The 11,618-nt window shown below is 39.5% G+C and overlaps 1 protein-coding gene across 3 annotated transcripts; it reads left to right on the forward strand.

The window, feature by feature from the left end:
* The first annotated feature begins 87 nt into the window (after positions 1-87).
* ap1ar (adaptor related protein complex 1 associated regulatory protein) lies at positions 88-9,540 on the forward strand. 3 transcript variants are annotated; one of them, XM_044204320.1, is made up of 10 exons: positions 88-303; positions 2,721-2,769; positions 2,865-2,891; positions 3,313-3,338; positions 3,434-3,530; positions 3,696-3,794; positions 4,725-4,789; positions 5,381-5,454; positions 5,584-5,706; positions 6,603-9,540. In XM_044204320.1, exons 1-10 carry the CDS (start codon positions 233-235, stop codon positions 6,872-6,874), a joined length of 903 nt encoding a protein of 300 aa, XP_044060255.1. In that variant the 5' UTR covers positions 88-232; the 3' UTR covers positions 6,875-9,540. The 3 variants fall into 3 exon arrangements, with proteins under 3 accessions (XP_044060255.1, XP_044060256.1, XP_044060257.1); XM_044204321.1 differs by having other exon boundaries at positions 4,728-4,789; XM_044204322.1 differs by lacking the exon at positions 3,696-3,794 and having other exon boundaries at positions 4,728-4,789.
* Positions 9,541-11,618: the final 2,078 nt, after the last annotated feature.

Genomic DNA, 11,618 nt, shown 5'->3' on the forward strand with positions numbered 1-11,618 from the left:
AATAATGTCTCTACATTAGGTTCTGACAAACCCTGGTCATATTTATGAATTACAAGTTACCAAAAAACGACAGAAGGCGGTGGTGTTGAACGTTTCTGTCTGTTGGAGAGAGGAGGATGAGGAAGTGGCTGGAGCAGGACTGGACTAGGAGATGTAGCTACCTACACTGAAGCACCAGCAGCTGTCAGATTACTAGCTAGGCAGCTAGATAATAGGAATATTTGACAATGCGATGGGCAACTGCTGGGGATACTGTGTTGGGCTCTTCAGGAGAGAAGCCAACAGGATCCAGAGAGGAGGCGGGTAAGTGAAACATGGCACTAGCTAGGTGAGCTAACTAACGTTAGCATAAAAGCATTATCTGAACCAGCGTATCCGGTTACTGCTAACGATAGCTAAAAGTTGGTTAGCCGATAACTGACACCACAGAGTGTCTAAGACGTTTGACAGCTCTGTGTGTTAGCCTGCTAGTGATGTTGTAACCGAGAGATAAAGGCCAGTCAGTAAAGTTACTGGTTACGCTTTTGTACGGTCTCTGTGGGGTCTAACCTGCAGCCAGCTAATGCCAAGATAAATCAAGACCCCACCCCTATTGTCAACAGTCTGGACATGTAGTTTAGCTAGGGCAAATGAGAGCACTAGCATAAATTACAGACTGAGCTAGGGCTGTTTAAGAAGTCTTTGACAAGGCTTGTAGACTAATATTTGGATCATGTAGTTCAGTCTGTCTTGAATCTCAATCCTGATGCATATACTGGGTCTCAGTTCTTGCGTTAGTTGCAGGCCGTTGGGTCATCAGATTTAAGGTTAATAATTGATGTTTTTTCGTCTGACTTTACCTTGTGCTTTGTTAAGATTACAGAAGGCTAAAGCTTGCTCTCATCCAGCAGCAAGCTGTTTCACACTCATACCATCACTTCCATATGGTTACATCCCCGAGCTGACGGATACAGTGGTACTTATAAGATAGTAGTGTGGGATTGGAAACCTCATTACAAATTTGGAAACGTCCACTTTGCCTGCTCCCATGTCATGTTTTAACTTTGTAAAATGACAGCCATCGTAACTGGGGGTCTGTGCCACACTCAATAAAGTGGAATCAAAAGAATAATATAAAGTTAAATTTGGTTTTTAATGGACATAAACCTGAGGTTTAACATCTGAAAGCTTAAATCAATCTTAACTTAATCAAGGACATAATGCGCAAAGGAGTTAATAAGTCAGTTATCTCACAGAAAGCTGGCCTATCACCTGTCAAAAGCAAAACACCAGCTGTGAAGTCAGCAACACGCCTTAAGGATTCAGCCAAAAGAGAGCAATATATATACATATTTCACTGCAGACATTTTGACATGTGATAGCATGAAAAACACAGGTGTAATCAATAACGTTAATTATGGCTGCAATGGATTTAGGCAGCTTGTTCCAGGGTCCTGGTATTGTGCATGTTGGCATCACTTACTGGGACACTTAAATGGAACTGAACCAATCGTTAATATTAATAGTTACGCCTGTGTTTTTCTTGCTGTTACAAGTCAAAATCGGCCATGAAAAAGCTCTTTTCAGCAGCTGTTTTCTGCCATATAAGATTCAGTGTTTATTAACACATTAACTCTTGAATGCATATATTCCGACATACCTCGGGTCTTTAGAGAGCCGTTACTTATTTGTCTACGATTTAAAATACCATTGCATGTAAACTGATCAGAACCTAATTCTAACAAAGATAAACCCCCAAAACAGATTTTCGTCATTAATTTTTGTTTTTTTCCCAGTCAATTTCAGATTCCAAACTTGCGCACACACACACACACACACACACACACACATATTTTGTACTGTGTTACACATACTGTGTTACTGCTCAATGACTGGCACTTACCAAACCAAATTAGTCAGCACAGTGATCACAAGTCACAGTCTTGTAGTCATTGCAGCATGGCTGTGTACGCTGTGCTTCTGCTTCAGCCTCTGAATTATTTGATTCAACACTCGGGACAAAATCAGGTCCTCATCATCAGATGCTTCAGACACATCTTTCATTACTATGTTACTAAATTACTATGATCAGAACCCTTCAATATCCAAGAACGTACTGCTTTTGAAGGGTCTTTAATGTGTTTAAGGGTTAAAGGAAGACGTCAAGTTTTGGATAGTAAGGCACATTGGTCAATTTACCTGTTTAGTCTTGAGAATATAGACACAACATTCATCACTGTATTTACAGCAGTTCACTGGCATTTGGGTTCGGTTACTAAAGTTTTAGCATATGTTTTGTTGTGGAAAGTTGCTGAGGTTGATTTTGGGGACCGTTACAGATGACCAACGTATTCATTCACCGTGCAGTGATTTGAATCTGTACATAGTCTGCCATACAGACAGGCAAAGTTGGTCAAAAATTACAAACACACAAATGCTCATAATGTTGGCATAAAACGCCTAGATTTTGACCACGATGCCTATATATCTCATACTGAGTTTATTCCTTCAGCAGTAGCTGTCGATTCTCTTTTCCCGTCACAAGTTTATTTTGATGTCAGTGGTATACAATGTAATCGTCATACAAGATACATACTATTTCATGTGAAATAGCAGCATTTCAGATTAAATGTTTATGCATCATCTACTTTTGCAGCTAACTGTCTGTCTAAAATGACAGGCCTTTAACAGGATTCAGATTATTGCTAGTGATGCTCATGCTCTCTTAATTATTCATATAGGTCAAAATACTTCCGAAGCAGTACCACAGGGGAACATTATACAATAGAGGTATGAGTCGTACATTTGTTAGTTGTTTTTTTTTTAATGATGACTTTTCAGTATAATGTTTGTATAATGTCTAACTGTGACTTTTAATTTTGCAGTTTGAAAATCTGGTAGAGAGTGATGAGGTAAGTCTGATCATGTTCTGATGATCTGTTTGTATGTACGAGCGTTCATTCCCTAAATCAGTTTAAGGAAAACATTGTTAGTGAGTTTTCTCTCAACTCTATTATTGGAACCAATTACATTGTAATAGACTGTGTTTTATGAGACGTGTAGTCTAATTAAAAGCTGCAATACCCTGGTACTCCCAGGATACTTTTTACTTTCAGACTCCTGTCAGACTTTCCTCTGATATCCATCCTCCAGTGATGGATAGAAAATAATTGGTACGCCAATGTGCACCCATCACTGTGATACAGCAGTCAGGGAGTAATTCGATTACAGTCTGCAGAGTCCCAGACTACTAGTTGAGACAGACTTGAGTCAAACAGTGCAGCAAGGAAGATGCATTTGCTGTATAGTAAAATGTTGTTCGTTGCATTGCAGGCTGAGAGCCCACAGCCCTGCCCAAGGTAAGAAAGAAAAATCTCTTCTTTGACCCAAAAAACTTGGAAAGAATTTGAAAGAACAGTTTACCTTTAAGTGTTTTCTGTTGCTCTTTTACTAGGCCCATCAGCGAAGATGAGATCAAGCACCTCAAAGAACACTGCTACACTGCGATCTCAGACGAGCAGATCCTGATAGACCAGAAGCTACAAGTGGAGGTGAGACACAATTTTAAACGTGCACCTTTAGAGTGACCCCTTTATTTCATTTTACGTTTTAGACCTATTTTTGCTTATTTTTAATTTGCTGCATTGTTTTTTCTGTTTTGTAATTTTCTGTTCTGTGTTTTGTGTTTTGTTTCATTTTTGTTATTTCTGCTTCAGTTAGAGGCACAAGAGGAGAAGTTAAGGCTAGAAGAGGAGGCTAGAAATGCCGCCCAGCGTGAGGCCGCCAGGTTGGCACGTGAACGAAAATTGAAGGAGGTGAGGCGGCACTGAGCGCTCCCTTCTGCCAGTTTGACTTACTGCTTGGCTAAAACAGCTTCTCCTCTAACCTACTGGCCCTGTGCAGAGGCTTCCCAGCATTTCCAGTCCTCCGCCTTCTGCATCTTAAAGGGACACAGTGATATTTCCTCTGTTCAGTCTTCTTTTTGTCCTCATTAACCTGTCCTTGTTATCCAGTCAGGGGAAGTGTTATCTGTTTCACTGCTTTATTTACCTGACAAACAACTTGTTAGCATTGTTAGCATTCTTGATCATCCTATAGACAAAAAAATCAATACATCATAGCTGTAATGGAACAATGCTAACTTTAAGTATTTCAGTCACTTTATTGTAGAGAGGCAACAGATGTCACATTTATTTCCGTTGTGCACTTCAGGGTGGAATAATAGCCAGTAGATGATGCATAATATACAGCAAGGACTAAAGTGCCAATAGACATCAAACTGGCAATGAACCTTATTCATAAGTACAAGCAGTGAACTGAGGACAAGACAAGGCCCATGCTGCAAATAATACCATTACAGTCACTGAAGTCCTCACATCATGAATAGAGAAATGTGGACAGTATTGCAGTATTGCAGCAAGGCTTTTTGGTCAGTATCATGGCTTTATATTTCCCATACTGTTTCAGGGAAAGGCCTGCTGCAGGAAAATGACCTTTCATAGTGATATAATGAAAATGCGACTGTGGGCGGGGGAAAAAAGAATCACTGCAGGGATTTCTTTGCTTTTCATGCCGCATTCCACTGCTTCTCTGGTGTTTCTTTGTTTTGTTATTAAGTTATTTGCTCACGTTTCCTTGATAGCACCAAAACTGGGAAATGTTTGTTGTTGTTTTTTTTATTAATATAGTCTGTATTTTATTCATAGGAAGATATCTTTTTACTTGATCTATGGTTTTATTGTTAGCAGCTGTCTGCCCAGAGGAAACGAGGAAAAGCAGATGGCTCCGGCAGTGAAACTCAGCAAAGGAAGTGAGTTACTTAAGTTCATTGGACAACAGGATAGTTGTTGAGCTGAGGACAAGCTGCGGTCATGAGGTTTTAATGGGTTTTAGTAGACATACTTAGTAGACAGTAATGCTGGATGTATTTAAAGCTTAAGAAGTTAAGAGAGTCTTTCATCCACACTGGCAGCTGCAAAGAGAAATTTGAAAACCAGAACATCTGGCAAATCAGTCATTTAATAATTAATCAACAACTCTATCTCTCAGCACCTCCGATGTATGATGTTTTCATTTGTTGCTATTTGGCAGACAGAATCTTGCACATTTCTTTTGTAAGCTCTCAACAGAAACATTGATATAATGATGTGAGTGCATGCACAGTTTGTTCCTGCAGTCAGGCAGTGATACAACGGATCCGGTCTCAGAATTCAATGCTTAACTAATTTTCACTGTGCCAGAAGGGAGCTGCAAGCGCACAAAGCTGAGCGCAGTATCAGCTCTCGTCTCATCCAAAATGGAAAACCTTATTCAGGCACACTGAGTTTTGTGTCAAAGCTATGAGTGAATGTTCTTACAGTTCTGTTATAGTTGTGTTGATTGTTATCACTGCCTGTTCCAGACAAGCCTCTGGGGAGGATTTTGATGTCTACCTCCATAATGTAAAAGCCCAGTCCGAGGCTTTCAGGAGCACCAGTAAGTGAACCTTTAATTGTATTAGCTCTAACTATACACAGGTACACACACAGTCAGTTCAGAGTATACTGCATTGAAAAGGTAGGAGTTACATGCACTTTGTTGTAATATTTGACTCTTTGTTTCCAGGGCTGCCCTCTGACACGAACGTGGTGACTCCCAACACAGAGTACAGCTGGGATTTCACCACCAAGACCCGCTCCACCAACGATGACGGGACCTCACTGGATCTCGAGTGGGAAGACGAGGAAGGTGAGGGTTTTAGTTTTTGCTCAATTTGGAAAGCTTTATCTTCCTGAGCAGTTGATTTTACTCTCAAGTCTTTCCTTTCTGAGGTTTGGTCTGTCACAAATCACTGATCCATCAAACATTCTTGTAACCTACTGATTGAACTTCGATTGAAGTAGTTCGATCACTCCGGGGGACCAAGTCAGAGCTTTCTCTGCCTCCACACCAGGGCTCCGGTAATTTCTCAGCCAAGATCGATTCTGTTCTTCAGTGACACTGCAGCAAAGAGGAGGAGGAGGAGGAGGAGGCAGAGCAGGCCATTTGTGCACAGTGCATACAGTACATCTCATATGTATCAACCCTCCTCCATCCGAATGTTTAAATAACAGGTGTGAAGCAAATCGGTATGTAAGGATTGTTGGTTGCCATTCAGCAGAAACACATTCCTAATTGTGGCCATATTCAGTACCATAACGCCAACAGCCCCCTCTGGTCCAGGCATCAGCGTTATTTAGGAAGCTTGGCTGTAGATTCTGCTGATCTTAGTTTATTGTGCCGTTATTGGGCACCTCGCTGTGTGTTTGTTTCATTTTAATGATATACTTTACTGCACTCGTATTTATTCGTCACTACGACTGTTTTACCTGTGTTTTTTATTACAGCTCAACAGATAAATATGGTCAATTCAGCTCTGACCAAAAAAAATAAATAAATCCTATCTATACATATATAGCATCTAAGCTAGGTTCCATAAAAGACCTAAAAATACATTTCATTGTAGTGTGTTAAGTTTTCAATTTGGTTTAGAAAGTCTTGGGTAGGAACAGGTTTCCTCTGAGCCACCAGATCACTGCCTGCAGCAGTTTTTGACTTCAGTGACTTCTGCCGTCAGAGTGAAAGCTCGTGTCCTTGCGTCGTAGGAATCAATCGTGCGCTTCCAGCCTGGGAGAGGTCTCGGACAGAGGAGGACATCCTGCGCGCAGCCCTGAGGCCCGGCAGCAAGCAGATGAACAGCGGCCCGACCTCGGCCTCCGAGGACTCCACCGCACTGGAGTGGGAGAATGATTTTGTGAGTACCCATCCAGAGGACACTGCAGACACTGAGTTTGAAGGGTTTGTCAATCCTGTCCTAGACACTCCCTCTGAGGACGCCTCGGACTGTGGCCTCAGGTTGGACAACCAGGACAGATAGTGTCCAGCACCAAAGGAGAGGTTTGTTGTGTGTACTCTTCGTGTCAAAGCTCACCAGCTTTTTGCCTCATGAAATGAAAATGAACTTACTTGCTCTTCATAGTCTGTAATATGAGACTCTGATGCTGCGGGAATACGTTGTATGTATCTCTACACTACAGTGTAGTGATGTTTTTATCAAATACTCATTTTTTCAGTGCCTTCATTTGCCAAATTAGCCGACCATTTTATGCATTGTAACTTAAACTGATCAGTTACCATCCATCATCATTTGACACATTGTTTAGTAAGTGCTTCTTTTCAACGCACAGTGCCCATGTGACCATACAGAAGCTGCCAAGCTACTCTGAAGTCAAACTTTATTGTAAAAGCAGATGACTGCTCTAGGAGCTGCATATTATACTCACTGATGGAAATGGACATTGTACGTTGTACTTTTTAAATCCCAGTGGGGCAATTTGTCCTCTGCATTTGACCTTTCCTAACTATTTAGCAGCAGTTGACAGCCACAGCACAGTGCCCAACCAACGGCAGTTCTGAGGCCAGTGCCTTGGTCACTTGGTCTTTTGGTGTGTGAAAAAACCCACACAAACACAGAAAGTAAACATCCAAACTACAGAAAAAGTCCTCACTCAGCCCTCAGTCTCTCTCCTTAGTTTCAGCTCTGCCCTTGCCAGTGTTCTAAAGTTATTGCATGATGGCAAAAAAAACAACTGAATTCCATATAAAGGTTGCTGAACATTAGACTAAACCGTTTTGATGAAACAGTATAATATGGGGTGGTGATGGGGTGTTATCATCAAAAGTTCTTCTCAGTCTTGGATTGATTGCACATCATCAAACAGGTTGATTGACAGTGATCTACTATGATAAACGCTGTTCATGCCCGGGTGCACAGCATGTCATCCAACAGCAGCACCCTCAAATAAGGCATGGATTATGTGATATGCCGTCAGTGCATACACTCTGATGAAAAAGCTGTGGCCATTGCAGTGATCCCACTCCGGTCATTAGTGGGGGGGTTTGTACTGGAAGGCTCAATATAATACAGAGTCATATTGCCAATATGGGACCTATAATAGATCAACAGTTAGGGTACCAATGAGACATTCATTTAACTCCATCCAAGCTCAAAACAGCTTTCATATCTGATTATATGTGAGCCTTGTGTCCAGAAAAACAAGAATACAGAAGCCCAAGCATGAAAACACTTTCACTGTCCTTTTGCAGTAATATGCTCAGTAGTGTTATGTTTCTAAATATACACATTTCCATTAGTGAACATCTTACAACAAGAGTCCTTTTTATATAACAACATAATTAAGTACATACAATGACCTCTCTTCATAGGCCCATTGGTCTATTGTAGGTTTTAAACAGGCCTTTTTTTGACACTTAGATTTTATTAGAAGATCTTTTTTATGTCAAAAACAATAGCACAGAACAGCAACATCATTGCCAGGCACCATGACATCCACATCTACATCACAAACTTTATATATTATCGATTATAGACAGCAGCTCTACATAATTTGCATATAATTATCCGGGTTTGGCAAAGCATACAGCAAAAAGAAGGCAAATGAGATTTTAAGCAGTGAGGACGAGCGAAGCAAACCACCAGCCTCAGTGTTTGTTCCAACAAATATATGATCTAAACTGGCCTTTTTCGTAGATCGCCAGCTTCCAAACTGCTTCTTGAAATACCTTTATTTTTTTTCTTCAACTGCTTTTCTGGTTCATTGTGATAACCAGTGTTCCCAAGTATGGAACGATACGGAAATGAAAAATCCTCTGCTATTAGCAATGTTTTGGTAGTGCTAACTCTGGCCGTTATTCTTGATCCAAGTACGTGTTATAAGTCACAAATCCAAACAACTGGGGTAAAGCAAAATGGTTAAGCTGTAAATGTGAATAATTGTAGAATATATGACAAAGGTGTAAAAACAAAAATCACTTCATTTATCTTACATTTATTTAAGTGCAACAACTTTTTATTGAATCTGATATGAAATCCAAACCAGTTACTCGGAACTAAAAACGTTAATAAATCACAATGTGATTGTTGTTCAATGCTAATAATGATGGCAATATTTTGTGGAGATTGTCTGAGTCTGTTTGTAAAAAGAAAAGTTACCAAATATGCAAACTTGACTCTGTGGGGTAAACTTTGTCATGTCCCTATAATTGATCCAATGCTGCTGTACACATTACTGTAGTTCTTGTGCATTACATTTTTATATCCTGAGCATGAGTTAGGACAATAGTGTTTCACATCGATTATTTAATCAGTTTGAATCAAAAGTAGTTTACTGATTGCACTCCAATGTGTGGATTTTTAATTTGGTGTTCTCAGCTCTTTGAAGACATTCACTGAAATGATTCACTTGTGTGAAGAGGAAAATGTGCACTACTGTTGAAGTGTGTAGACGAGACACGGGTTGACTTGCAGAGATTTTACTTCTTAATATTTTGAGTGTGTAATTTTAAAAATACTATTGTTTTGAGCACATTTCATTATGATGTTTTTCTGTGATTACATGATCTCTGATTAATCACTGTAATTTTCTGTAAAAAAAAAAAACGTACAAAAAAAACAACAACCTGTAACTTAACATTCCTTGTCACACTGAGCATAAGAGAAAAAATAAAATATGGAAAAATGTATCGGACATCACGTACACTCACACTCACTGTAATGACCTAGTGTATATGGGGCATCAAGTGCAGCTGGGATTGATATATTTTTAAGTATCGTTACTTAACAGAACCATCATCAACATCACCTTAATTAGTCTTGTTAGCTGTTGCTGCAGGTAAATAATTGTTTATGTGGTTTCAAGGCGATATTTCACACTGGCAGAATGTTTGAACTTTTCTAACAAACCAAAGTAAATGATGACTTTAGAGAAGCACAGGCAGCCCCTAAACCAAGTCAAAGTTACACTTGCATCACAATACAAATTACAAATCTACAATACAAATGTAAGAAGTAGATCCGGTAGATCTAAGCTCTTTACTAAGAGCTTGGGATGTTCTACAAACGTGACACATCACTTTAACTAGAGGTACTATATGGATGTATGTTAAGACAAGAGATGGGGCTAACTCTACTTTTTACCCTGCGCTGTGTGTTTCTTTGTGATTTGTCACAGCTCAGTTGGTTGAACATGGCACCACTGTTGTTCAGGGGTTTGAGGCCCTTTTTAGGAATCCATCATCCACCAAAGCCTATTTACACTGTACAGCTAATCATTTTTATTTCTATTTTAAGTTGACACTAGTATCGTATTCATGATGTTTGCTCATTCATATGATTCCCACAATCATATGACAACCAATAAACCTCCTCAATTTATGTTGAATGTATTTATCTCCTTAAAGGCAGACTGCGCAATTGAATTTTAGCTTTTGGGGGGGGGGTGTTATTGGTTGCTTTCAAGTGAATCAAAAAAAAAGGACTAGCTGAAAAGGAACTAGCATTTTCAGTGTATCAGATACAGTGCGCATACAGTATATAAAGAGTTGATTGAAGAAATTGACACATCATTTTAAAATAACTGACTGACGTTAGGGTTTTCAAACCACACAGGTCACAATTCATGCAGCACAGACTCATTTTAAAAGCTGAAGCAGAAGTTTTTGCTGGAACCAGCAACATACAACCAGCAGCAGTCAGCATTAAAATGAGCTTTAAACCTGTTCACTCCTATTGGAGCACTGTGCAGGTCATCCACAGTGGTCCTCCGTCTGACTCGGTTTTGGAAGCGACGCTTTCTCTAGTTGCTTCAAGATGTAGGAATGGGCTGTTGATAATCTGTAATACATTTCACAAAACTAAATGTCCCTTTTGCTGCTCTGTGTTTAAAATACAACAGTGACTGGACTTCCTGCCAGTTCATGAAAGTGTTACTCATTAGCTATTGTGAACACTTTGTGTCTGTTAAGCTCTGCTCTGTGAAAAACAGGAACTGATGCATTTCATATTTCTCGTTTTTGAAGTAAGCAGAGGAGGACTTGTGTAGTTAACAGGCCGTGATAAACACAGCGGCTGAACAGTCAAAGAAAAGTGTGACACGTAAAGATACTCAAACTACATCAAAATATGTAATGATACTGATACTAACAAAATAAAATAATCAAACAAAAAAATAGGAATGCGATAACTCAATATGTTTAATACATCGGTTACCACTTAATGCAACAATGTGATGTAGATTCTTACTGTGCATTGAAATGTGTTCTGTTTTAATCACATTGCAGCAAGACATTTGGCAGTCATACACAAACAGTTACTACAGGTGTTTTTGTTAGATAAGGACAAAAAAATGTATCTACTGTAATCACTCATCTGACCTTCTTATCGTGGTCACTAGAAGGGAGTTTGTCACAAAACTAGACTTTTTGTGCACAAGTATACCATGAACATGATCTCTATAAGGGTGGTGGATTTTGGGGGGGTTGATTTTATTTATTTATTTTTTTTCTGTACAAGTTTGCACGTATAGAGACTGAACAGCTTGATGATATGTGCTTCATTTGCAGCTTTGGACTCCTCTGTAAATAAAAGTTGCCTTTGCATATTTGCATTCTCACCTCATATTTTTCCATCACAAGGGATTAGGTAGTGGATATAGCAATTTATTTGTGTACATAATGAGTAAACTATTTGAATACTTGATGCCAGGGTCTGGGTTTCTGTATGACAAACTTTGCATCAGGAGACATGAGTATATATGAGTGGT

Source organism: Siniperca chuatsi, linkage group LG8, assembly GCF_020085105.1.
Source record: "Siniperca chuatsi isolate FFG_IHB_CAS linkage group LG8, ASM2008510v1, whole genome shotgun sequence".
Taxonomy (NCBI): Eukaryota; Metazoa; Chordata; class Actinopteri; order Centrarchiformes; family Sinipercidae; genus Siniperca; species Siniperca chuatsi.